The sequence below is a fragment of the Panthera pardus genome, unplaced genomic scaffold (assembly GCF_024362965.1).
Source record: "Panthera pardus isolate Hobbes unplaced genomic scaffold, ASM2436296v1 HiC_scaffold_12, whole genome shotgun sequence".
In the NCBI taxonomy this organism is placed as follows: domain Eukaryota; kingdom Metazoa; phylum Chordata; class Mammalia; order Carnivora; family Felidae; genus Panthera; species Panthera pardus.
The window spans coordinates 550,754-574,697 of record NW_026526677.1 but is presented as its reverse complement, the minus strand read 5'-3'; the positions used below and the strand labels follow the sequence as shown (position 1 = coordinate 574,697).

Sequence of the window (23,944 nt, the reverse complement as noted above, 5' to 3'; positions counted from 1 at the left end):
GAGCAGGGCGGGCCTGAGGGCCAGGAACCTCTGAAAGGGCGGGTTTCCCAGCCGCTACGCGGGCCCTCGCGGCGGGAGAGGCTGGACTGAGACAGACTAACAGGAAGCCGAGTGCAGCTGGGCTGGCGGCTGCCGGTTGGGGTCCGCGGCCGCGTCTCCAGGGCTGCAGGCCGGCAGAGGGCAGGCGGGGCGGGGAGGGACCCCGAGGCCGTTGCCTGCGGTCCCACCACAGAGCTAGGGGTGTCCTGACTGGGCGGGACCGGGAGTCCCGGCCCGCTCTGGGAACTCACCGGCGGAAACCCGGCGCCGGACGCGCACCGGGGACCGCGCACAGCCTGGAAGGCAGGTACGCGCGGGGCGCTGGCGGGCGGTGGGGACGGTGGGGGTCGGGGGTGCTCTCGGGGCCAGGACCGGCCCCCAGGCGATCGGAGCTCTGAGTGTGCAGACCGCTGCCTTCATCTTCCGACCGAGATGCGAACGGGAAGCGTGGGAGAACCCTCCTCCAGCGGTCACGAAGTGGGGTCCCATCACCCCACACACACATTCACTTCTCTGACACATGCCGGCACGATCACCCTGTTCCACGTCTGGGCCACTGCCTCCACGCGGCAGATCAGAGTCCTTGACCTCCGGTCAAAGCTCCTGGGTGTGAAGGCTGGAGGTGGGGCTGGACCCAGAACTCTGAAAGGGGCGGGGAAGGGAGACAGCCAGGATGAGCTGACAGCTCTAGGAGTCCCTTGTGCCAATGTCCAGAATTGGGATGTGAAGCCTCACTTCTCCCTCCTCTGCCACTACCCCCGCCCCAGCAGGTTTCCCAGGCTCCTCTGCACACAGGTCTCCCTGCGTGCTGCCCTCCTAGCTCTAGGGCGCTCATTTCCCAGCCCTATTCCAGCAAAGATCTGTGCAGCCGAGGCCCTGGGCTCTGTGGGTCGGCTGGCCTGGCTCAAGGACTCCCCTCCAGCCGGAGTCTCCATTTCCCTGAGCAGGAGGAGGGCCCAGTCCCACTCCCCCCCCCACTCCTCCCCCTGACTCTGCAGCCTTCCCAGGCCCTGCCTGAGCAGGCCTGCTTGGCAGGCTGGGACATGTCTGGCCCCCGAGGACGGCCAGTGGGCGATGGCTGCGGTGGCGGAGGGGCTGGAGCCCGAGGCAGCTGCTACGGAAGATGCTGCACAAGATGCTGTAGATGCTGCGGATGCTGTGGACGCAGAACCCGGGGACCCCCCTCTCCTGGTTGGGAGCCGGCTGAGCCTGGACCTGTACCCTGGGGGCTGCCAGCGGCTGCTACACCTGTGTGCCCGGCGGTCCCCGCAGCTGCTGGAGGTGCAGTTCATGCAACTGAGCAGCCACGAGGACCCTCGGCTGCTAGAGACCACCCTGGCCCAGGTGCCGTGCAGCTTGCGGCATCTTCGCTCCCTGGTCCTCAGAGGTGAGCCCCACCTGGTCCCGCCCCCTCACAGGGTGCAGCTGGCTGAGCCCGGGGTTCCTGGACACCGCAGCTCCCAGCCGACCCTAGTGCGGCTGTCTTTCCTGGGGCAGGTCGTGGGTGATGGCTATCAGCCCACGAGCCTGCAGTGTCCGTCTGCTGGCGTCTCAGTCTGTCCCTGTGTGGGTGGGGTTAGGAGAAGTCTGTGCCTCTGAGCGGGGACCTGACTCTGGCTCTGAGGGCCACATCTGCCTTCCCCCTTTCCCCTTTCCCCTCTCCAGGTGGGCAACAGCGGGATGTGCTGGGTGCCTGCCTCCGGGGCTCCCTGACCACACTGCCTGCTGGCCTGAGTGGCCTGACCCACTTGGCCCACCTAGACCTGAGCTTCAACAGCCTGGAGACGCTGCCGGGCTGCATCCCCCAGATGCGTGGTCTGAGCACCCTCCTGCTCTCCCACAACCGCCTCTCAGAGCTCCCTGAGGCTCTGGGCGCCCTTCCCACCCTCACCTTCCTCTATGCGACCCACAACTGCCTGCGAACGCTGCCCAAAGCGCTGGGAGCCCTGTCCACCCTGCAGTGCCTCGATCTCTCACAGAACCTTCTGGACACTCTGCCCCCTGAGATTGGAGGCCTGAGCAGCCTCACCGAGCTCAACCTGGCCTCCAACCGGCTGCAGAGCCTCCCAGCCTCCCTTGGTGAGTAGGAACCGTGGCCCTCTTGGCTCCCTGGGCCTGACGGGGAGTGCCTGGCCTCCACTCTCACGCGGGCCCCCTTGTCCTCCACAGGGGCCCCTGCACACACAGGCTTGGCCCACCTCGGAGCCTCCACCCCCCTAGGTGACCCTTGCCTGCCTTCCCTTCCCCAGCTGTGGAGGCCCCTGCACAGACTTCCCAAGCCCCCTGAGTCTGGCCGGAGCGGGCAGAGACGGGACTAGTGCGAGTGTCCCGTCCTGGCCAGGGCTGGGGTGGCCCCGCGCGGCCCTCTGCTGGCCCTGAGCTGGCACCTGCCCGCAGCGGGGCTGCGGTCCTTGCGGCTGCTTGTTTTGCACAGCAACCTCCTGACCTCGGTGCCCACCAGCCTGGCCCACCTCCCGCTGCTCACCCGACTAGATCTGAGGGACAACCAGCTCCGGGACGTGCCCCCTGAGCTACTGGACGCCCCCTTTGTGCGCCTTCGGGGGAACCCCCTGGGCGAGGCCCCGCCTGCCCTCCCCAGTCCCCCAGGTAGGCCTGTTGCTGGGGGAGGTCAGGCCACAGACAGGCCGAGGGGGCAGGTGCCATGGCTGTTCTAACAGCTTTCCTGTTTCTCCATAGGGACACCGACGATCCCAGAAATGCCCAGGCTGTTCCTGAACTCAGATTTGGACAGGTGTGTTGGGGAGGAGAGATGGGGCCAGACAAGCATGTCCTGGCCCTGTCACCCTGTCCCTGATGGACACCTTGCTCATGCCTCCGGGGTCTCCCACGGTCTCCTAGGGGTGCCCAACTCAGACGTACACATGCCTTCTGTGTCTGACTGGATGTCCGCCCTGTCGTGCAGCTTCCTCGTGACCCCCCAAGGCTGCTCGGTGACCTTGGCCTGTGGCGTCCGCCTGCAGTTCCCTGCCGGGGCCACTGCCACCCCTGTCAGCATCCGCTATCGACTACGGCTGCCGGAGCCACGACTCGTCCCCTTGGGTCCCCACGACTCTCTGCTCAGCCACGTCCTGGAGCTGCAGCCCCACGGGGTGGCCTTCCAGCAGGCACGCCCGGAACAAGTCAGGGGTGGGGTGCAGGTGATGAGGGCCCAGGCCTGGGCCCAGCGCTCACGCCGCCCTTGCCTGGCAGGAGGTGGGCCTGTGGCTGCTCTTTGTGCCCCCGCGGGCCCGGCGTTGCCGTGAGGTGGTGGTCAGGACCCTGACTGATGACAACTGGAGTGACCTGGAGACTCATCTGGAGGAAGAGACACCCAAGGTGAGAGCCACTGTGGCCCTCCCCCCGCCTCCGCCCGACGGCTCTGCCCAGACCCCGTCCCCGCTCTGACCCTGTTCCCTCTGACTCCCGCCCCCCGTGCCCAGCGGCTCTGGGCCCACTGCCAGGTGCCCCACTTCTCATGGTTCCTCGTGGTTTCGCGTCCTGTGTCCGATGCCTGCCTGGTGCCACCGGAGGGGACGTTGCTGTACTCCTCGGGACATCCTGGGGTCAAGGTCACATTCCCCCCTGGGGCCACCGACGAGCCTCGGCAGGTCTATATGCAGGTACAGGCAGGGCCAGGGTGGGCGGTGGGGGCCGCCTCAAGACAAAGGTGAGCCTTCAGGTGGCCTCTTTGCCCCAGGTGGTGCGCGTGGCCAGCGGGGAGCTTCGGGCCCTGCTGGAGGAGCCCGGGGCGGCGGCCAGCCCCCTGCTCTGCCTCTCCCAGAGCGGCCCCCCCAGCTTCCTCCGGCCGGTCACAGTGCAGCTGCCTCTGCCCCCCGGCGTCACAGGTGAGAGGCGGCCGTCCGGCCGTCCGGCCCACCTGAATTCCCGGCCGCTGGGTTGAGGGGGCAGCGCTCAGACGGGGAGCCCCTGCGCGGGTGGCCTCAGCCTCCCACCCCCTCGCGTCCCTAGGCCTCAGTCTGGATCGCTCATGCCTTCGCCTGCTGTACCGGACCCCTCCCGAAGCCACGTGGGATGACATCACCACTCAGGTGACCCTGGAGCTCACCCACCTGTATGCTCGCTTCCGGGTCACGCACTTCTCCTGGTCAGTGCCCCCCCACCCCCGCTCCCTCGGCCCCTCCCCGCAGGAGGCTCGTCCCGGCCGCACTCACGTGCAGCCCCGCAGGTACTGGCTCTGGTACACCGCCAAGACCCGCGTGGAGGGCCTGGCTCGCAAGGCCTGGGAGCGGCTGCGGCTGCACCGCGTGAGCCTCATCGCGCTGCAGCGACGCCGCGACCCCGAGCAGGTGCTGCTGCAGTGTGTGCCCCTCAGCAAGGTGGGCGTCTGCCAGGGCCGAGGGGTGAGGTCCGGGTGCAGGGGTGCGGGCGCTGAGCTCCGAGCCAGCGGGCGCCCCCCGCCCCCAGGTGGATGCCACCCTGCGGCGGCTGCTGGAGCGGGTACCGAGGCCCCGAGCCCTCTGACACGGTGGAGATGTTCGAGGGCGAAAAATTCTTCGCTGCCTTCGAGAAGGGTATTGACGTGGATGCTGGTATGCCCCCCCCCCCCCACTCCTTGGGGGCGGTGGGCGGACGCTGGGGTCTGTTCCCCAGGCTCCCCGCTGAACCCATCCCCGCCCCCAGACCGCCCAGACTGCGTGCAGGGCAGGGTCTGCTTTGTCTTTTACTCACACCTGAAGAACGTGAAGGAGGTGTATGTGACCACAACCCTGGACCGACAGGCTCAGGCTGTGAGGGGCCAGGTGGGTCAAGTGGGCAGGGAGCCCCGGGCTGCCCGGGCAGAGGCCAGAACACTGAGCCCCACCTCATCCCATCCCCAGGTGTCCTTCTACCGGGGAGCAGTGCCCGAGGACGTGCCCGAGGAGGCCGAGGCGGCCCGGCACCGCAAGGGCACAGACAGCCCGTGGATGGCCACTCTGCCCATCAAGCTGCCGGTGTGGCCTGGGGTGGGGGGGCAGTGTGTGTGAAGGGGGGCAGGGGTGGCACAGAGGCCGGGAGCGGGGAGGCCGGGGTGGGGGGGCAGAGGGCAGGGCTCACTGCACCCCTTCCTCCTCACAGAGACTGCGGGGGTCCAAGGCGCCAGGGCAGGGGCAGGGGACCAGCCTCTCCCCGGCACCTTTGAACCTGGGTGATGCTGAGACCGGCTTCCTGACCCAGAGCAACCTGCTGAATGTGGCCGGACGCTTGGGCCCTGACTGGCCAGCTGTGGCCCTGCGCCTCGGCATGCCCTACCGTGAGCTGCAGCGCATCAGGCATGAGTTCCGGTGAGTTCCTCTGGGCCTGCTACTGCTGGCTTTGGACCAGCCTCAGGCCTGGGTCCTGGCAGCCGCCAGGAGGACCTTCCCTGAGGCTGGCTGAAGTTCTGCCCCAGGTGGGCGGGGACAGGGCCAACTGGCAGGAAAGGGAGGGTCTGGCCACATCCCACCTAGGGAGCAGGGAACCCCCCCTAGGAGGGTGGGCAGAACGTTGGGTGTGGTGGCTGGGCCTCTGGGTCACCACTCCCCCCGCCCCCCCAGGGACGACCTGGACGGCCAGATCCGTCACATGCTCTTCTCCTGGGCCGAGCGCCAGGCCGGGCAGCCGGGGGCCGTGGGGCGCCTCGTCCAGGCCTTGGAGCAGAGTGACCGGCTGGACGTAGCCGAAGAGGTGAGGGCGGTGTTGGAGCTCGGCCGCCAGAAGTATGAAGACAGCATCCAGCGCACAGGCCTGGCCCCACCGGACCCTTCAGCATCACCGTCCCCAGAGTCTGCCCAGGCCTAGACCCCACTGACTTTGGGCTGGCCCCTGATGCACCCTGGCCAGTGGGTGCCTTCCCTGTGCGTGGGCGCAGTGACCCCCTGTTCCCCTCGCCCCTACCGCGTGTAACACATATGTACTGTTCTGGCGGCTTCTCAGAGCTCAGTTTATTTGTTGGGTGGAAGGCGGGTGGCCTGAGATCAGAGGCCTGGGCTCAGCTGGGATGGGGCCCTGTGTGAAGACTTCACTACCTGCTCGCCTGCTGCTCCCATGTGCCCGGGAGGGAGAGGGGCTACAGCTGCAAAGTAACGGCGAGGCACCCGTGGGTAGGGTCACCTGTGTGCGGGGGTGGCGCGTCAGCCCTGTTGGCGGGCAGGTGCCGGGCCGGCTCCCATCTCTCCAAGCACCTACTGCGAGGCCCGGGACACCACCCTGCCCTAGGACACCCCCGTCGCAGCATTCCCTGCCACCTGCTGGCCCAGCAGGACTAATCACTGGGTCCCTGGCTCTTGCGGGGGCGCGAGGCCCAGAGACCAAGGAAGGGCCTTTTGGGGCCTCCGGGCCCTGGCCGGGCGGGCGCAGTGGCCGCGGCGGCCGGGAGGGGGAGCCGGAGCCCGCTTGCCGAGGGCCGGGGGGCAGGGGGCGGAGCGCGCAGCGCCGAGCGGACGCGTCTCCGCGCCTCGGAGCAGCCGGGCGCGCGGCCACGGCGGGGAGGCGAGCGCGGCGGCGGCGGCGGCGGCGGCAGAGCGCGCGGTGAGTGCCCGCCCGGCCTGTCCCTTAAGCGGCGTCCACCCGAGTGCGGCCCGGCTGCGGGGGCGAGGGGCGCCGAGGTGGCCGGGGGAGGTGACAGCTGCCCCGACAAGGCGCCTCCGGGGTTGGGGGGGTGGGGTGTCCCGGGCCGGCGGATGCTCCGACCAGCTGCCGGCCGGGTGTGGGAGGCCGTGCGCGACCCCGGGCGGTGCCGGGCGCGCTCCCCGCGCACACGTGTCCCCACGGGGTGGGTACAGCTGGGGCTACAGCCCAAGCAGTAGAGGCCAGGCCGCGCGGGGGGGGGGGGGGCACACACGTGGGACCCCCGCCGGACTTGTGTGGACACGTGCGTGGCTGGAGTCGCCATCGCCTGGTGGGGGCAGCGTGACCGCCCGGGCCCGGTCTGCATCCCCTCCAGAGGAAGGGACAGGGGGGCCTGAGCCGGCCTCTGAGCTGGAGTCCGCAGCCCCCAACCCAAGCCTCCTTTGTCTGCGGATTGGGGCCCCTCCGACAGGATAGAAAGTGCCCCCTCCAACGGGGACGGGACTAGCGGGGGGGGGGGGGGGGGTTGAATGGGGAGCCTGCGGCCAGTGCCAGACTGAGCGTCACCCCCATCGCCTTTCGTGGGGGTAGGGGAGCTCCGCCACTTCCCTGGTGGGAGATTTTCTCCCCGGGTGGGTCTGGAAGTAGCGGAATCATCCCGTGAATGGTCTCTGTGGGCAGCACCGGCCCCAGCCTGCTCAGGTCCTTAGTTTACCTGGCCGCACAAATGGAGAAGGGGACAGTGAGGACGGACAGCCCTGGGCCTCAGGCCTGGCTCTGGTGGCCGGGTTTCTGTGGCAACGAGAGGGGCAGAGGGAAGGCCTTCCGCAGCTGTCTCATAAGCAGGGGTGGGAACCACAGAGTGAGTACGGACAGAGGGGGTTTCGGGTCCACTGGGCCCCTGGCCAGTCTCCCCCAGGCAGAGCCCCTCCATGTCACGGCTGTCGGTCCAGCGACCGTCTTCCCTGTTCCATTCTGCAGCCTATGGCTTGTGATGTGGGGCCCCAGGACTCACTCTCTTCTCAGGCTTGGGATCTCTGGGCCTGCCTCATCGCTCCCCTCCTCATCTTGACGGTCTGTCTGACTTCGAGACCCCCGTCACCCAGGTGTCCCTTCCCTTGGATGGGAGGTGGGATCTGGTGATGCTCCAGGAGGCAGGGCTCACTCAGTTCCCCAGAGGGCAGGCGTAGACCTCTGGGAGACCAGAGGGAGGACCTGGACCCTGCCCCTGACAGCCTAGGGCAGCAGAGAGCTGGCTGTGGCCAGCCTATACGTGGCGGGGGTGGGGTGGGGGTGGGGAGGGAAAGGTCAGGCTGAAGTTCAGAGGTCACACCCATATCTGTAGGATAGGGCCTGGGGAAGCAGGTCCTGAGGACTGAGGCCCTGGGCGTGTGCGTCGGGGGCCCTTGGCAGGGCAGAGGGCTCTGGGAGTGCCAGTCCTCATGCCCTCTGGACCTGGCAGGTGAGTGGTCCTATGGGCGGCAGCCAGTGGCCTCTGGAGACCTAGCCGCCCCTTCTCTGGTGTTTTTACTAAACAGGTTCGTCTTCCTGTGCCCTAGGGTGAGGTTTCCACGAAACGTGTCTTCATCCAACATACACACAAGTTTCACAAAGAGGAGTGGGCACAGACTCCTCCCCCCACCCCCCTAGGGACCAGATATTCTCCATATCTGTGCACAGGGTGCCTGGGCACAGAGAGCGCCCCATTCTCTGGGTCCTGGAGTCCTAGACAAATCCAGCCTGTGGGCTGCAGACGGAAAGCCACTGGGCAGCTGGGGTCGCGGCAGCCATGGGCTGGGGTGCCTGTGGGCAGCTGGCTTGGCTTGGCCAGGTCGGCCTGAGTCAGGCCCACCGGGGCCGATCAAATCTCTGAGGCTGGCCCTGCCTCTCCGAAGCCGTCACACCCCTTCCCATCCCTTCTCCCAGGGCTGCGGGGAGCCCAGGCGCGCCCAAAGTGAAAGAGAAAGTCGCCCCCCCAAGGCCGGCCCCGCCCCGCCCAGCGGCCAATCCGTGCGCCGGCACCTCCCTCGGCCACTGGATCTCCTCTGTGAGCCCCGCGGGCTGGAGTCCTGGAGGAGCTGAGTGCCGTCCTCGGGGTGAGCGGGACTGGGGGCTTCGGAGGTGATGGGGCCGGAGGGCCGGGGACACGGGGGACGGCTGGCCTGGGAAAGCCGAGGTGAAGGTCACCAGTCCTCAGAGGGACCACGGGTGTGAGCCAGCCTTGTGACCCTGGGCGGCAGTGCTGCGGGTGGGGGCCCCAGCAGAGGCAGCGGGGCCGGCCGGCCCCAGGACTCTGGGGGGCCCCCGACAGGAGGCTCCTGAGCTCGGCTCTGGCTTTCCTGCCCTGCGCCTAGTGAGAGGGGCCCTGTCTCCTCCAACCCCTAGGGTGGATGGGGGAACCAACCACATGGAGCCTCAGAGAGCCAGCCATCCCCTCCCAGCTGCCCCCTAGCCTGTGCCCCAAACACCCCTGAAGCTTCTGAAGCCCCGGTCTGTGTGTGTGTGTGTGTGTGTGTGTGTGTGTGTGTGTGTCTGTGTGTGTCTGTGTGTCTGGGAGAGAGATTCCTGGGAAGGGTGGACAGGAGGGTGGGTGCAGGGATGGGGTGGGTGAGCATGGTGCTTGTCCGCGGGGAGGGGTCTGTCCGAGAGGAGCCAAGGCAGTGGAGCCGGCTCCTGGCGTGGTGTCATCTACCTGGGTAGCTGTGAGCTGAGCTCGGGCTGGGGGGCTCCTCGGCGCCTCCAGCCCCATCCCGAAGAGGGCAGACACCAGCTGCCGCTGCTCAAGGATGAGGGGGTCACCCGCAGTCCAGGGCTGAGACGCCCGGCCGGCCGGGAAATTGACTCCCGGAGAGGCGCCTGGCCCTTTAAAGGCAGAGTGCGCTCACGTGTGTGTTCAGTGTGCACGTGAGTGTGTGTGAGCGTGAGCGAGGCCAGCTGGGAGGACTCACAGGCAGGGGGGTGGCTGCGGGGAAAGCAGGTGGCCCTAGAGATGGGGCCACGGGTGGGTGAGGGGCTTGGTGACCCGGCACGAGACCTGGGGAGGTCGCCTGGGGGGGAAGCTTACTTCCCTGATGTGCCTCTGTGTGGTCTGTTCCTCCCTCTGCTGATTCCTCACCCTCTTCTAGAAGAGAAGTGGTGGTTTTGAAATTCCCCAGAAAGTGGAGGACCGCCCCTCCCCCTCTGTCCCGCCCACCCTCTGCCGCCTCTACCTCGTCCATCCGTCTTCCACCGTCCACCTCTCCGGCTCCTACCTGGGCGCGCTCAGTTAAATGGCTGATAAGCAGATCAGGTCAGAACGCGACCCTGCCTTTGGTCTTGGCTCCACCCTACCCCGTGTGTCCTGACCTATGGCCGGGGAGGCCACTCTCCTGACGCTCCCTCTGTTCTCAGTCTGCCAGCCAAGCTCATCAATGGCGGCATCGCCGGGCTGATCGGGGTCACCTGCGTGTTCCCCATCGACCTGGCCAAGACCAGGCTGCAGAACCAGCAGAATGGCCAGCGCGTGTACAGCAGCATGTGAGTGTGCGAGGGGGAGGGGGTGGGGGGGGGGAGTTCGTGAGCCTGCGGGGGCGGAGGGGGGGCGGGCAGTGCGGTGAGGCTCAGACCCCTAAGCCCTGCTCCTGCCTCCCTCACCCTGTTCCACAAAAGGGGAAACTGAGGGCAGGGCAGGCCTGGGGAGCTCTGTCGCTGGTCCCCAGCTCACCCCCTCCCCTTGGCTGCAGGTCTGACTGCCTCATCAAGACCGTCCGCTCGGAGGGCTACTTTGGCATGTACCGAGGTGAGGCCGGGGGTGGGGCAGGCGTGGGTAGAGGGGCCCGGCTGGAGGAGCTGGGAGGCAGGTGGCAGCACCAGGCAGGGCGCTTGGGCCAGGTGTGTGGGTGTGGACGTGACCCACGGGGGTCTGGGTGCTGGGCCAACGACACAGGGTGGGACCCATGGGGAGGGCAGTCCTCTGTGGCTTCGCCCCCACCCCCACTGCCTGCCAGCATGGCAGGACACGGTGTCTCTACCATGGTGGCTGCAGCCTTCTCCCTCGTCTTCTGGGCAGGTGGGGCTCCATCTGTGCCGGGAGACGGGAGGGGGTGGGGGTGCTGCTGCAAAGCCGATTAGGAGACAATCCTCAGGCCCGGATCTGCCCAGATGCCGTTCAAGGGGCTCGCCGCTGCCTCCCCAGCAGCCCTGGCCCCAGCAGCGTGAGCACCCCGTCCTTCAGGGGAGGTGCTCCTCTGGGAGGGGGAGCAGAGAGCCTGGAGGAGGCACTGCCCCTGTCCCTGCCCGGTCCTGCCCTGCCTGGCACCAATGTGGGTGAGAGGGCAGGAGAAGCGGGCCAAGGAGTGACGGGGGCAGGGCTCTGCCAGCTGGGAGGCTAGTGCTGGCTGAGAGCCTCCCCAACCCCACAGGAGCCGCCGTGAACCTGACCCTCGTCACCCCGGAGAAGGCCATCAAGCTGGCCGCCAACGACTTCTTTCGATATCAGCTCTCCAAGGACGGGTGAGGGGCTGGGGGCCAAGGTTGTGAGGGGGAGGGGTGTGTGTCTCCTGACAAAGGACAAAAGCTCTGCCCTCCTGTGCCCCTCACCTTGACTCCCTCTCTGCCTCCTGTCCAGGGAGGGAAGCGGATGCTGAGTCAGCGGTGCTTAGGCCCCAGTGGTCCTGGCCCCCGGCCACTGTGAACTGCCCCTTGCGGGGTGGGATTTGGGAGGTGCTGACCAGCTCCCCTGTCACCCGAGGGTGGGACCGAAAGGGTGGCCCGTTGGGTACTTGAGACCCCCAGCTTTTCCAGGGCTGTGCGCGTGAGAACGGTCCTCCCACCTTCCCGGGCCCTGCTCGTGGGGCCATCTGTCTGTTGGGCTCGGTGCCAGGGCTGGAGGGCGCTGTACCCCCACGGGTCTGCGTCCGCCTCTCCCCCTCCCTGTACCCTCCACCCCCAGGGCGGCAGGGGCTTTAGCTTCTGCGCCACGGGCCCTACTCCTTCCCCGCAGGCAGAAGCTGACCCTGTTTAAGGAGATGCTGGCGGGCTGTGGAGCTGGCACTTGCCAGGTGATTGTGACCACCCCCATGGAGATGCTGAAGATCCAGCTTCAGGATGCCGGCCGCCTCGGTGAGGGTGCAGGGCGGGGACGCAGAGCTGGGACGGGGGCAACAGCCAGGGCCCCGCTCCCGGCGCCCCACCCCCCCTCGCAAGCAGACCCATCCCTTCTCTCCCCAGCCGCCCAGAAGAAGATACTGGCTGCCCAGGCCCAGCTGTCGGCCCAAGGGGGTGCCCAGCCCTCCGTGGAGGCCACAGCCACCCCCCGGCCCACAGCCACCCAGCTGACCCGGGACCTGCTTCGGAGCCGGGGCATCGCTGGCCTCTACAAGGGACTGGGGGCCACACTGCTCAGGTCGGTGGTGGGGGACGGTGAGGGTCAGGGGAGGAAGGAGGGAGGCCTGGCCACCGCACAACCGGAGGTCACCAGCGTCCCTCCCTCCCCCCCCCCCCCCCCCCCACACAGGGACGTCCCCTTCTCCATCGTCTACTTCCCCCTCTTTGCCAACCTGAACCAGCTGGGCCGTCCGGCATCCGCGGAGAAGTCTCCTTTCTACGTGTCCTTCCTGGCTGGCTGTGTGGCTGGGAGCACGGCTGCCGTGGCTGTCAACCCCTGTGACGGTCAGTGCCGGGGCCACAGCTGGGGATGCAGGCCCAGGGGCGGGGTGGGTGGTGGGCAGGGCCCCATGCTGATCTGCACGACCCGCCTCTCCCCCCACCGGCCCCGCAGTGGTGAAGACCAGACTCCAGTCGCTGCAGCGCGGAGTCAACGAGGACACCTACACTGGGTTCCTGGACTGTGCCAGGTGGGAAGGCCCCGTGGGGGTGGGGGTGGGGGTGGGGGGTGGGCCGGCCCCAGCCCTGACTGCCCCGTCCCCACAGGAAGATCCTGAGGCACGAGGGCCCCTCGGCCTTCCTGAAGGGTGCCTACTGCCGTGCCCTGGTCATCGCCCCGCTGTTCGGCATCGCTCAAGTGGTCTACTTCCTGGGCATCGCCGAGACCCTGCTGGGGCTGCTGCAGCCACCCCAGCACTGAGCCCGGAGGCCACCTATGCCCTCCAGCCACGTGGGACCAGAGCGGGGCCGGAGCCGGGTGGCCTGCCCAGGACTGAGCAAGAGGAAGTCTCCGTCTGCCTCTCCGCACATGGATGGGGGGGAAGCAGAGGAGGGGCACAGGGTCCACGTGGGTGGTGCACACAGGGGCCCCTGAGGGGTCCTGCCTGCACGACCATTGGGATCAACGTCGTATTTATGTAGAAAGCGCAGAAATCTTTACATTCCTGGAGCCAGCCCCCGCCACAGCTCCACCCCGGCCTGAACACCCCCAGGGACAGAGCTGGTCTCTGGGCTGGGGCCCCCAGGCCTGGGCTGGGCAAGCGGGACCCTACCCTCCAGTCTACCAGCTCTTGTCCCCGAGGCTTGGCCCCTAGTCTACAAAGGGACCCCGCACAAACCTATTTATTAACTTGCTGAGCACAAGTGCTCTGTCCATCCTTGTGTCCATCCGTCCAGCCTCCCCTTGCCGTCGCCCTTCTCGCCTCAGCCCGGACTCCACATTGCCCCCCAGCCAGCCTTGCAGGAGGTCTCCTGCTCCCCATATTGAGCCAGGAGTCCCAGGTGCAGGGGGGTCACTGGGTTCTGACTCCCAGGGCAAGCCCCCCTACTCTACTGTGGGACCCAGCATCCCTCCCGGTGGGGCCTCTCTATCCCCACCCCAGGCTGGGGACCCATGGTGTGTAAGGTCTGTGTGCATGTGAGAATGTTCTGGGGGGCAGATCGTGTCCACCAGCCCTCAACCGGCCTGGCCTCTCAGAGACGGGGCTGTGGCAGGGCCGCCGGCCTTACCCACGTGGCCAGGCAATGTGTGCGTGTTTGTGCTGTGTGCTCTAGGCTCCCCTCTGACCCCATCCAGGCATTTCTTTTTCCAGCCTGGTTCTTGTTGCCTCTCAGCAGACCCCTCTTCAGAGACACCCCCCTGCCCCCTGCCCTGGGTCTGGGATTGGCCAGTGGGGAGGGCAGGCATGAGGACCAGTAGGAGCCTGGGGTACCCACTTTATTTCTGGGGGCAGTACATGCCCCCTCAGCCCTCCCAGGGCCCACCCTACTCTCTGGGCCTCTTCTTAAGGCCCCTGACCACACTCCAGAAGTTCTGCCCTCCCGGGACCCCCCTCTTTCATTGATGTTGTGAATTGAAGCCGGCCTGCCCCCCGCCCCTGCTCCGCCCCACCCCAGGCTATGTGATTGTGTTGGTGATTGATCCTGATGTGCTGGTGCTGTGTACCCCCACCCGGGCTCCCTCCCCGGAGGCCCCTTCCCAGTGACACTACCTGGGGCTCAGGCCTGGGCCCCCCCACCCAGTTCACGGTTGTTCCTGGGAGCTGTCCTCTCCCACCACATCTGTACCTTGGAAGCTGCTGCTGCTGCTTACAGAATTATATTTTTTTCTTTTGAAGAGATTTAAGAAGTTGTAACTTTTTGTGTCTTGTCCTGTGAGAAGATAAATAAATATTCTAAGTAGATACCCTCTTCTCTGAGATCTGTTGGAACCGACTGGGGGAGGGCAGCCTTCTCTTTGGGACTGGCCTCCCTCCTGCAGACCTCCCTCTGTCCGCCCACCCGCTGACCGGCACCGGGCCTGGGCTAACCACCGGACTCCTGCTCTGGCTGGGTTGGGGGTGCGGGAAGGGCAGCGTCCACCCCTTGCTTTCCTGACTGCAAGCCGCCTTAGGGATCAAAGGCGGAGCTGGGTTTGGGGGCCCCCGGGTGGCTGCGGGCGGGCGGGCGGGCGGAGCCGGCGGCGAGGTAGCCCCCGCCCCCTCGGCTCGCTGCGCTGAGAGCAGTGCATTGTGGGAAACTCCCAGTCCCCGCAGCCGCAGCCGCAGCCGCCGCCCGCCCGCCGCCGGCCCTGGTCCCGCGGAGAGCGCGCAGCGCCGAGGTGGGATCACCGGGAGCAGCAGCGTAAGGCACTGGGGTCTCTGGGGCCGGGGCGGCCCCGCGGGGCGGATCGCGGGCTCTCGCCTTGAAGGTCACTGGGGGCGCGTTGCGGGCCCCTGGCTCGCTCCAGCCCGGCGGCTCCTGGGAGGGGGAGGGGGGGTGACGTCAGTGTGAGACAAAAATAACGGGGTGGGGGGGGGGGTGGGGAGGCAGACCACCTGCCCTTTGCAAACTTGGCGCCTAGCAGCTGGATGCCCATCCAGAACAGCAGGGGTGGCGGGCCGCTGGAGCTCCCTGGGAAGCGGGCCAGCAGCGGGGCTGCTCTCAGGACACCCCCATCATGCTGTGACCTACAGGTGACCTTCAGGTGTGGTTAGTGTGCCTGGCCTGGGTGGAAAACCTGGGCTGCTGCTTCCCAGTGGGCGCCCTCTCCCCGTGCAGGTGGGGGTGGAGGCGGGAGGAGGGGCCGGGGGGTTCTAATCCTCACCGAGGAGAGGCAGACGGCTGGTGTCCAGGTCTTTGGGGAGAGAGGACTCGGGCCCAGCCCCGTGTCCCCGGTACCCCCAACTCAAACACTGAGGGTCTGGGCCAGGCCTCTCCTACAGCCCCGAGCCCCGATGCTCTGCCCTGGCCCAGATTTGAGGGTGCTGGGACTGAGTGACGTGGTCTGTCCACTCCAGGCTCATACCAGGAAACCGCCCCCCTTGCCCTAGAGGCAGGCACAGCCTCAGACTCGGGAAGGACTCCCTGCCCTTGAACTGGAGCGGGCGAAGCTGGCCTTGGGGTGGGTACCAGGGGCCGGGGAGGGGCGGATGCCTTCCAGGAGGCACAGGCCTGTCACTGCCTGTCTGACTGGCTTCTCCAGCCTCCTGGGGAGACACCTCAGGTGTGTTGCATCCCTGCTGTGGCAGCCTTGGGCCCACACCCACCCTGCTGGCACCAGAGAGCCCAGACTCTGGATTCCTGCCCTGCCCCCTCTCTACTTGGACCCAGTCTTCCTGAGACGGTATCCGGTTGGTTCTGCCCCAGGCGCACCCTAGCTGCCATGCCCTACTTTGACCACATACCCTCCTCGGGGCCGGGTGGGGTCTCACTTCCCCATCAAGGGCCTCCCTACCCTGGCTTCAGATGGAAACAGCACGTGTATGGGCAGGACCATTTTGCAAAGGAGGAAACTGAGGTCTCTGGCCGGTCTCCTCCGGCACCCCCAGCCTGTTCAGGGCCCAGAGGCTCTGCCTGTGTGGTTGGAGGGGCTTCTCAGGGAGTGGTCGGGGGGAGATGGAGAGCAAGCATCCAGAGCTGGGGGTTGGTCCGGAGAACTGGACAGGGTCTCTCTGGGGGCCAGGTGGTAGGGGCTGAACAGGAGGGCTTAGTCTCTGGCCACAGCCTCATCGTGTCTCTCTCCAGGCCTAGATAATGCCCAGGAGTGAGCTGTCCTGAGCCGCTGTGGTCCAGCTACCTGCCTGTTCACGCACACCCCACAAAGCCTGCCAGCACCACCCGCCATGGAGTCCAGAGGGAAGTCGACCAGCAGCCCCAAGCCCGACACCAAGGCTCCCCAGGCCGCTGCTGAGGCCAGAGCCCCGCCAGCTGTGGATGGCAAAGCTCCCTCGGCTAAACCTGGGAAGAAGGAGGCTCAGGCAGAGAAGCAGGAGCCTCCAGCGGCCCCCACACCACCGACTGCCAAGAAGACCCCTGCCAAGGCAGACCCTACGCTTCTCAATAACCACAGCAACCTGAAGCCGGCCCCTGCAGCCCCCAGCAGCCCGGATGCGACCCCCGAGCCCAAGGGCCCCGGGGACGGCGCTGAGGAGGACGAAGCCCCCAGCGGGGGCTCAGGGGGCCGAGGCCCTTGCCCCTTTGAGAACTTGACCCCGCTCCTGGTGGCTGGGGGTGTGGCTGTGGCAGCCGCAGCCCTAATTCTTGGTGTGGCCTTCCTGGCCCGGAAAAAATGATGGCTGGTGCCCAGGTGGGGGCCCAGCCACTTCCTGTACAGACCTCAGGAATGTAGTGCATGCCGAGCTCACACACAGCTACGTATACATACGTACATACATGATATACATATATATACGCGTTTACCCCCACATACACACAGAGGGAGAGAGCTGGACAGGCGAGCAATGGAAACCAGGCCCCCTCACTGGCCCCCCAGCACTTTCCCTTCCCAATCTCTGGGGCAGAAGGAGCCCAGGCTCCAGAGTTTACTGAGGAGCACAAGACAGAGCTCCAGCTTGGGGCAGGGGTCTTGCCGGGGGCGGTGGAAAGAGTGGACTGTGAGCGTGGCCCACCGCCTCTGGGCAGGTGCGTCCACAGCGGACCCACTCATGTGCGCCAGCTTGTGCCGAGAGGCCCCAGGGCCGGGTAGGGGTCTGGGACGGGCTCTGGCAAGGGCCCAGCCCGTGTGGACACATTAAAGGGTACGGCTGTTTCACTCTCCCCATTTCCGCTCTTTGTTTGTAGCTGGGCAAGGGTGGGGGAGGTCCATCTGGGCGGAGCCGGTGCAGTGGGGCCCCATTTCTGCCCTTTGTAGCTGGGCAGGGTTGGGGGGGGGGGGTGTTCCACCTGGGCAGGGCCGGAGCAGTGGGGCCGCCCTGAGTCAAACAGTCACAGGGGCAGACCTTCTATGCCGCCCCTGCCCGTCACCTGAACCCTGGCTGGGTGGACACACAGCCCAAAGGCCGGTCTGGGGAGGGGGGGCTCCCATACTTCACCCGGCTTGTGCTCCAGGGGAGCCCCCGAGGCTGGGACCGCCTCACTTCCTGCCCTGAGCCTCCTCCTTGTCCTGGGGCCAGCTGGGAGCCTGGCGGGGAGGACGGGGATGGGGGCGCACGGAGGGGTTCCTCCCGCCTCTCCCAGCACCCTTTGATTCTAACAAGCGTATACATGCAATAACACAGGTAGAATAGAGCTGCTTGGTGGGTGACCAGCGCCCACGTCCATCGCCCCTCTGTGCCTGCAGGGACACTGCTCTGCAGCCCCTCCTTAGCACATCTGGTCCCAGCTTGGCCCCTGGCATGGGGACAGTGGGCAGGCTCTGGAGGGTGGCCCTGGGCACTGTGGGAGCCCGACGTGTCCTTGCCTGGCCAGCCAACCACAGGAACCCCGGGCCTGAGTGGAGGCCAAGTCTGAAATAAACTGTATTGTTCAATGGCTGGGCTGGTGTCCTCACCTACATGGGGCCGGGGGAAGGCTTCCCATCGGGGGTGGGGGGTGGTCGCATCCACACCAGCAGGCTTTCCAGGGAGGTATGGGGAGCTTCAGGTGGCCCTCACCGGCCCCTCCTGCCACCCCTATGCCTCTGATCCTGGGCCCTTCCCCACCTCAGGCACCCACAGCCAGGCCTTGCTGCCCACCCTGACCCTAGATGGGCTCCTGCCCGCAGGCCTGGGCTGCCAGCCACGGTGCACAGGGCAGGGCTGGGACTGGAGCAGCGAGGACACGGGATGCGGCAGGGGGACCTTGCTCCCCAGGCTGACCCTCTGGCCAGCGGGGCCGGTGGGGGGTGCTTTCTCCGCCACTCTCTGCAGTGAGCTCCCGGTCTGTGGGGGGCACAGGGGACACCGTGGAGGTGGGCTTTCCCCTTCTTACCGCCCCGCTGCCCACAGCTCCCTGAGCCCACTCTGGCCAGACGTCCCACTGGACTGACCCCGGCTGTGGGCAAGGCTGCAGGCGCGTGGGCTGAGGGAGCTAGGTGCCACGGGCCCCAGAAGTGCTCCCGGGGGTCTGCCACCTTGGGCCCCTCCTGCCCCCAGCCTCGTGGAGCTGGCATGCCCGCCCTCCCAGGGTGCGCACCCCATCTGGGTGTCTGCTCCTCAGGCCCAGACAGGCCCGGAAAGCTTCCTCGGAGTGAAAACATCCAAAACAGACCTGACGGCCTCGCCCGAACACGCCCCCTCCGGGGCCAGGAACCTCCTTCTGACCTGGCTGCTCCGGCTACCCGGCCACATGGGGGCGCCTGCGGGGTGGACACTGCCCAGAGGTCCGGCCTCCAGCCCAGCGGCCCGAGGGCGCCGTCTGCCCTCCGGCCACGCGGGGACACCCGCCACCCGTCTGCCGTCCAGTCCCCGCTCCCATTTTCTCCACTCTGTGGCTTGCTCCTTAAAAACAGACAAACCCCTCTGACATTTTGGAGGATTTTTGCAACGAGCAGAGGCGACCGTGAGGACGAGTCCGGAGTCCAGAGCTTGGCCTTTGACGCGGATATCCCCCCGAGGCTGCCCATCGGATTCACCGGTTCACAGCACACTCACGTGGTTTCCAAACGTTTGCAACTTCAGACACAGAGATGAAAATCCTTGTAACTCCCCTTGTCCCATGTGTCCCTGGGGTGGGACGTGTGTGTGATTCAAGCACATCTTTCTTTTGTTTTGTGGCAAAATACACGTAACATAAAATGTACCATCTCTTTCGTTTAAGTGTTTACCTTGAGAGAGCGCGACAGCAGGAGAAGGGGCAGAGACAGAGGGAGAGAGAGAATCCCAGGCAGGCTGCGCACCGTCAGGGCAGAGCCCGACTCAGGGGCTCAAACCCACGCACCGTGAGATCATGACCTGAGCTGAAACCAAGAGTCATCGCTTCACCGACTGAGCCACCCAGGTGCCCCGAAAAAGTACCCTCTTCACCGACTCTAAGCGCGCAGCCCAGGGGCACTGAGCATGAACCCCGCCGCTCCGTCTGGTGCCCGGGGGCCGGCCGTGACAGCACTGCTCCCCTCTCCACCGCGACCGGGGGTGGGGTGAAACACTCCAGCCCAAATGAGGCAAACTGCCCTCTTCTGGTGGTTTCTATTGGCACTGATCTGACCTACTCCTCTTCACAAAGTTCTTGGCCAGTTGGGTCTCCCCTTCTGTGGTTTTTCCTGTTGGTGCCGTTTGCCCGTTTTTCTGGTACACGGAACGCCTTCCTCTCATCTGCCTGGGGGACTTCTGTAGGTGTGTTGCGTACGAAGCCTGTGCCACACTGCAAACGTCTTTACTCGGCGGCCGGCTTACCTCTGGCTGGGTCTCCTGAGTGCAGAGCTTCTGAAGCCTGAGTCGATCACTCGTAACCACTGTTCCCTTCAGCGCATATGCTCGCGGATCTCGGTTAGGAGGAAGGACACTCACTTGCTTATCGCCCGCTAATATTCTCAGCATTTGCTGGTGTTTAGTAAATGCCATTTCTCGGGGCGCCTGGGTGGCTCAGCCAGTGAGGGTATGACTTCGGCTCAGGTCATGGTCTCACGGTCCGTGGGTTCGAGCCCCGTGTCCGGCTCTGTGCTGACAGCTCAGAGCCTGGATCCTGCTTTGGATTCTGTGTCTCCCCCTCTCTCAGATATGAATAAATGTTTTAAAAAGTGGCATCTTTTAATCTGTCTGGGCCTCGGGTTTTGTGTGTGGAGTCAGCCGGAAATCTAGTTACTTCTTTTCCATCAGCAGATCCGACGGAGCACAGGGTGGTCCCTGTCACGTCAATGACACCACCTCTGGCTGTCACTGGTCAGCACAGTCAAGGCCTGTTCTGAGCCTGGCTCAGCCAATGCCTGCCTGCTACCTGTTGGTGTAGCTTTGTGACATCACTTGGTAATAATCTCCTGTTTCTTTATTTCTGATTTCCCCACATGCTCTGTTACTGGAGTCGCTTCCCTGGGAATGTTAGAATAAGTTGGTCGAGGTCCGGCGGGCCCCATGTGGGGTTCTGACGCTCAGTTTCTGTCTTGTTGCGTCCGCAAACTCAGCAATGTAGGGACCTTTCCAAAATGAGGCAAAAGGTCTAAAAAAAGTACCGTGTATGAAAAAGTACACACAGGGGCGCCTGGGTGGCTCAGGCGCTTGAACGTCTGACTTTCGCTCAGGTCACGATCCCGTGGTTCGTGAGTTTGAGGCCCGAGTCGGGCTCTGTGCTGACGGCATGGAGCCTGCTTCAGCTCACCTGTGCCCCTCTCTGCTTCTCCCCCACTCATGCTCTCTCTCACAAATACTTTAAATATATATATTCATTAAAAAAAAAAAAAGTACATACAACAGGGGCGGCCGGCTGGCTCAGTCAGTAAAGCATGAGACTCTTGATGTAGGGGTTGTGAGTTTGAGCCCCACATTGGGTTGTAGAGACCACTTAAAAAATAAAAACTTTAAAAATGTACATGCTCTAAATCTAAATCACACTTACAAGGACATCAGAAAAACTCAGGTGCGAGCATCGTCTCCTGGACAGAGGCGTCCACTGGCTGGATGCTGCCAGAGGGGGACCTGCCCCCTCCCCGCGCCACAGGGGCTCCCCGGAGACCTAGAGTCTCAGCCCCTGTTTGCTGAGCCTTTTGTGCCGCAGCTAAGGTCTCCCTACGGCCATGCCATGTGGTGTCACGTGTGGGCTTCGCAGGGCACATGTGAGCAGGTTGTGAGGACGGAGGCGACGTGTTTGTGTGTGTGTGTCCACTTCGTTTTCCCCTCTAGCACCCCTTCCTCCCCCAAGAGCGTGAAACTCCTCTTTGGGGAACTCCCATCCTGGCAGGTGTTCTTGGTGTGACCAGGGGGTAGAGCTGGTCACTGTCTCAGGACCCTGCCCTCCCCAGATATAGGCAAGGGGCCAAGTGCGGTCCTGTAGATCCTCTCTTCCTTGGTTGGGGCAGACTGACCAGGCACGGTGGCAATCTCACTGCCCCCGAGTCGCCGGGGTCAGTCCGCCCTGACTTCTGGGGCTTGGTCTTCGGGGCCTGCCCTGGCCCAGCGGCCCCTGACCTCACACTTGGTCCCAGGGCCACACTGGCAGAGGCTCCTGGGTCCCAGTGTGCCTGCGCATTTCTGTCTGGTGTTTTGGCCAAGGCAGGGCTGGTGAGGGCTGTCAGGATTGCCGCGCAGGGTGAGGGGCTGTGCCGCCTGCCTGGTGGCCGCAGCACAGCGGGGGACTGTTGCCAGGAGAACAGCTTCCCCTCGGGCTGCTGCAGAGAACGCTGGTGATGTCCCTGGGACCCATCTGGGAACAAAGGATGAGTGTGAGCCAGCAGCTGCCTCCCCCCAGCTCGGTGGTACCTGGAGGTGTTTGAGGGGAACCCCATTCAGACTCTCCTCTGGGTCCTCCCATCCACCCGCTGATCCCTGTCCTAACGTCCTGGGCAGGACACGCAGCCTGCCTGTCACATCACCTCACTCCAGGCCACCAAACTGCCCACTTGTCTGACATCTTCCAGCCACACCCTGCCAGCCCGGGGGCGGGTGGGGAACCAGCTACTCCCACCCTGTCAACAGCACCACCGAGCTCTACACTAGGTGAAGGGATCCTGTGCTCCCAGCCCACTGCCCTGGCCTCAGCAGCCCCCCATGCCCTAGGGGCTGCCATTTGCCACCCCCTGCTGTCTGGTTCAGGGCCTACAGGACTCACAAGTGCCTGGGGTCTAAGTCTCCAGACCCCACCCGGCCCAGCCTCAGCCAAAGAAAAACCAGGAGCTGAGGGGTCCAAGCCCAGCTGGGAAGAGGGGTGCATCTGGGGCCAGAGACATGAGTCACCTGGCAGGCGGCCTGGCCGGCAGGGCTGCCCATGACACACCGGCCCTGAGAGAGAGGCCAGTCCCAAGTCTCCTGAGGTCCACCCAGTGGTTGGGCTGAGCTAATGGGGGGTGGAGGGCGAGGGGGGCTTGTAAGTTTGGAGGGTGTTCTCAGGAGGGGAGTGTTGGGCAAACAGTGCATCTGGTGCCCATGGGCTTTGAGGGACAGTTAGGAGTCTGACAGACAAGGAGGAACTCTAGCATTTCAAAGGGAGGCCTAGCCGGTGCAAAGGCACCTAGGACAAGGCTCAGACATGCTCTGAGAATGAGGAAGTTGCTAAGGAAGGAAGGAGGGGAGACTGGGGGTCCTGAGGCATCGGTCAGCCCGCCTGCTGGAAGGTCCTCCAGGAATGGCTCCTCACGCACCCACCCTTCCTCCATCTGGGGCAATTTCCATGGACAGGAACGAAACGACAAAACCTTTTCCTGGCGCGTGACGACAGGTCATGTGATCCCTGCACCTGTGTTTCAGGATCCCTGAACAAAAAGCAAAACCCCGGGTTCAAGGGCATCCCTACACCTCCAGCAGAGCCTCTGTGCTCAGTCCCCAAGCACCCCTCCAACCTTACCTGCCCCACCTGAGCAGTCACTATTGGAGGACGAGGTTCCCAAAGAGCTTGTAGACGATGCCCCAGAACTCCACGCCCATGAGCCCCATACCCCGAGACCTTATGTGTGACTCTGGGCAAAGGCCTAGGGAAGAGGCTCAGCAGGATGGAAATGGGAGGTGCCCCCTCCACGGGGCCCTAGAGGGGGAGGCCCTTCCTCTTGGGCCTGGATCCTTCCCAGGAGACAGTCATCCAGATGTGGGCCACTGGCTGCAGACCCGTCTGGTCCGCCGAGGCCCTCCTGTGCTCCACCCCTGGGAGGAAGGGTTACCTGCCAGTCTTTCCCTCTGCAGCAGCCCCAATCACACCCAAAGCAGGACCTGAGTAGCACCCTCTCCTCGCCTGCTGGAGGTGAGGGGGTCTAAGGGGCAGGGGGGCTGACCCACTGGAATGGGAACCCACTCAGGAAGTAGGCAGATGAGCCAGCACAGCTGGGTGTGTGCAGAGGGCAAGAGACCACAAGCCCACCTGGGGGGCACCCCCACCTCGGGCTCACCCCAGTCACCATGACGGGGCCTCGGGCATCATCCTGTCCAGGTCCTTACTGTCCACAGGGACACATACCGAGTGGCAGGCTGCTGCCAGACCCGGAATGAGGCTCCTGGTTGGCAAGGCCCCATATCAGCACACCTGTCCCTGTGCAGGCTGCCCACCTCAACTCCACATGCCACAGGGGACCCAGACCCTTACAGGTGCCTGTGCTGGGAGCCGCTGAGGGGCCCAAGCACGCCGCCCTGGACTGGGGTCAGGGTCATGCACACGTGCGAGAGCAAGAGCGCACATACAGGGGACGTGGACTAGGTGTGCTCCGCCTGCTGGGGTGGGTGGGTCCAGCCGGCAGGCATCGTGCAAGGGCCTGGGTGTGCAGTGGGGCGCACGCTGGTGCACACACATGCATACAACAGCCTTGCTGCACGGTGTCACAGCCAGGCTTCCTTTTCCATCCTCTTAGCGACAGAGACGACCAAAGTGGCTTAATGAGCCTGTGATGCAGGAGGAGGTAGGTGCAAGGGCTGCCCTGGGGTGGTGGTGGGGGGTGGGGGGGACAGTGCCAGCAGGAGGATCCCGTGGTCCCTGCTGCAGCCTGGCGTCTCCAGCCCCTGGGTCCCACGAGTGTGCATGGCGGGGAAGCTCTTCATGTGGCTAGGCCTAGCTTGTGGTCTGACCTTAGTCCTGTTGGTTTCCATCCAAAGTCCCTCACCCACCCAACACGGCTCCTGTCCCCTGTCCCCTGTCCTGAGGCCCTGCCAGCGCCAGGAGGCCCTAG

The 23,944-nt window shown here is 65.3% G+C and overlaps 3 protein-coding genes across 6 annotated transcripts; all 3 read left to right on the top strand.

The window, feature by feature from the left end:
* Positions 1-72: 72 nt before the first annotated feature.
* Positions 73-5,940, top strand: PIDD1 (p53-induced death domain protein 1). Its single transcript, XM_019437585.2, is given in 17 exon segments — positions 73-346; positions 1,038-1,426; positions 1,705-2,118; positions 2,437-2,646; positions 2,737-2,791; positions 2,963-3,164; positions 3,250-3,375; positions 3,480-3,659; positions 3,737-3,884; positions 4,009-4,144; positions 4,226-4,376; positions 4,465-4,497; positions 4,499-4,589; positions 4,681-4,799; positions 4,878-4,991; positions 5,116-5,321; positions 5,574-5,940. Coding segments are annotated over 16 exon segments (2,742 nt in total). The 5' UTR covers positions 73-346; positions 1,038-1,113; the 3' UTR covers positions 5,818-5,940.
* A 492-nt stretch (positions 5,941-6,432) lies between these two features.
* SLC25A22 (solute carrier family 25 member 22) lies at positions 6,433-14,132 on the top strand. The gene is made up of 11 exons (XM_053899281.1): positions 6,433-6,546; positions 8,512-8,681; positions 9,711-9,874; positions 9,976-10,101; positions 10,308-10,363; positions 10,986-11,076; positions 11,567-11,685; positions 11,794-11,968; positions 12,080-12,234; positions 12,344-12,419; positions 12,496-14,132. The coding sequence occupies exons 3-11, from the start codon at positions 9,855-9,857 to the stop codon at positions 12,647-12,649; spliced, it is 972 nt and encodes a 323-aa protein (XP_053755256.1). The 5' UTR covers positions 6,433-6,546; positions 8,512-8,681; positions 9,711-9,854; the 3' UTR covers positions 12,650-14,132.
* Positions 14,133-14,442: 310 nt separating this feature from the next.
* Positions 14,443-16,986, top strand: CEND1 (cell cycle exit and neuronal differentiation 1). 4 transcript variants are annotated; one of them, XM_019437590.2, is made up of 2 exons: positions 14,443-14,571; positions 15,955-16,986. In XM_019437590.2, exon 2 carries the CDS (start codon positions 16,053-16,055, stop codon positions 16,500-16,502), a length of 450 nt encoding a protein of 149 aa, XP_019293135.1. In that variant the 5' UTR covers positions 14,443-14,571; positions 15,955-16,052; the 3' UTR covers positions 16,503-16,986. The 4 variants fall into 4 exon arrangements, with proteins under 4 accessions (XP_019293135.1, XP_019293136.1, XP_019293137.1 ...); XM_019437591.2 differs by having other exon boundaries at positions 14,449-14,548; XM_019437592.2 differs by lacking the exon at positions 14,443-14,571 and adding an exon at positions 14,820-14,914.
* The last annotated feature ends 6,958 nt before the right edge of the window (positions 16,987-23,944 follow it).

What these genes read in the sequence shown, in the direction of transcription:
- SLC25A22 (XM_053899281.1), top strand. Translation starts at nt 9,855, where the DNA reads ATGGCTGATAAGCAGATCAG. An exon ending in ATGGCTGATAAGCAGATCAG is followed by an intron (nt 9,875 to 9,975) that starts GTCAGAACGCGA and finishes CTCTGTTCTCAG; the next exon opens with TCTGCCAGCCAAGCTCATCA. An exon ending in GGGTTCCTGGACTGTGCCAG is followed by an intron (nt 12,420 to 12,495) that starts GTGGGAAGGCCC and finishes CCGTCCCCACAG; the next exon opens with GAAGATCCTGAGGCACGAGG.
- CEND1 (XM_019437590.2), top strand. Translation starts at nt 16,053, where the DNA reads ATGGAGTCCAGAGGGAAGTCGACCAGCAGCCCCAAGCCCGACACCAAG.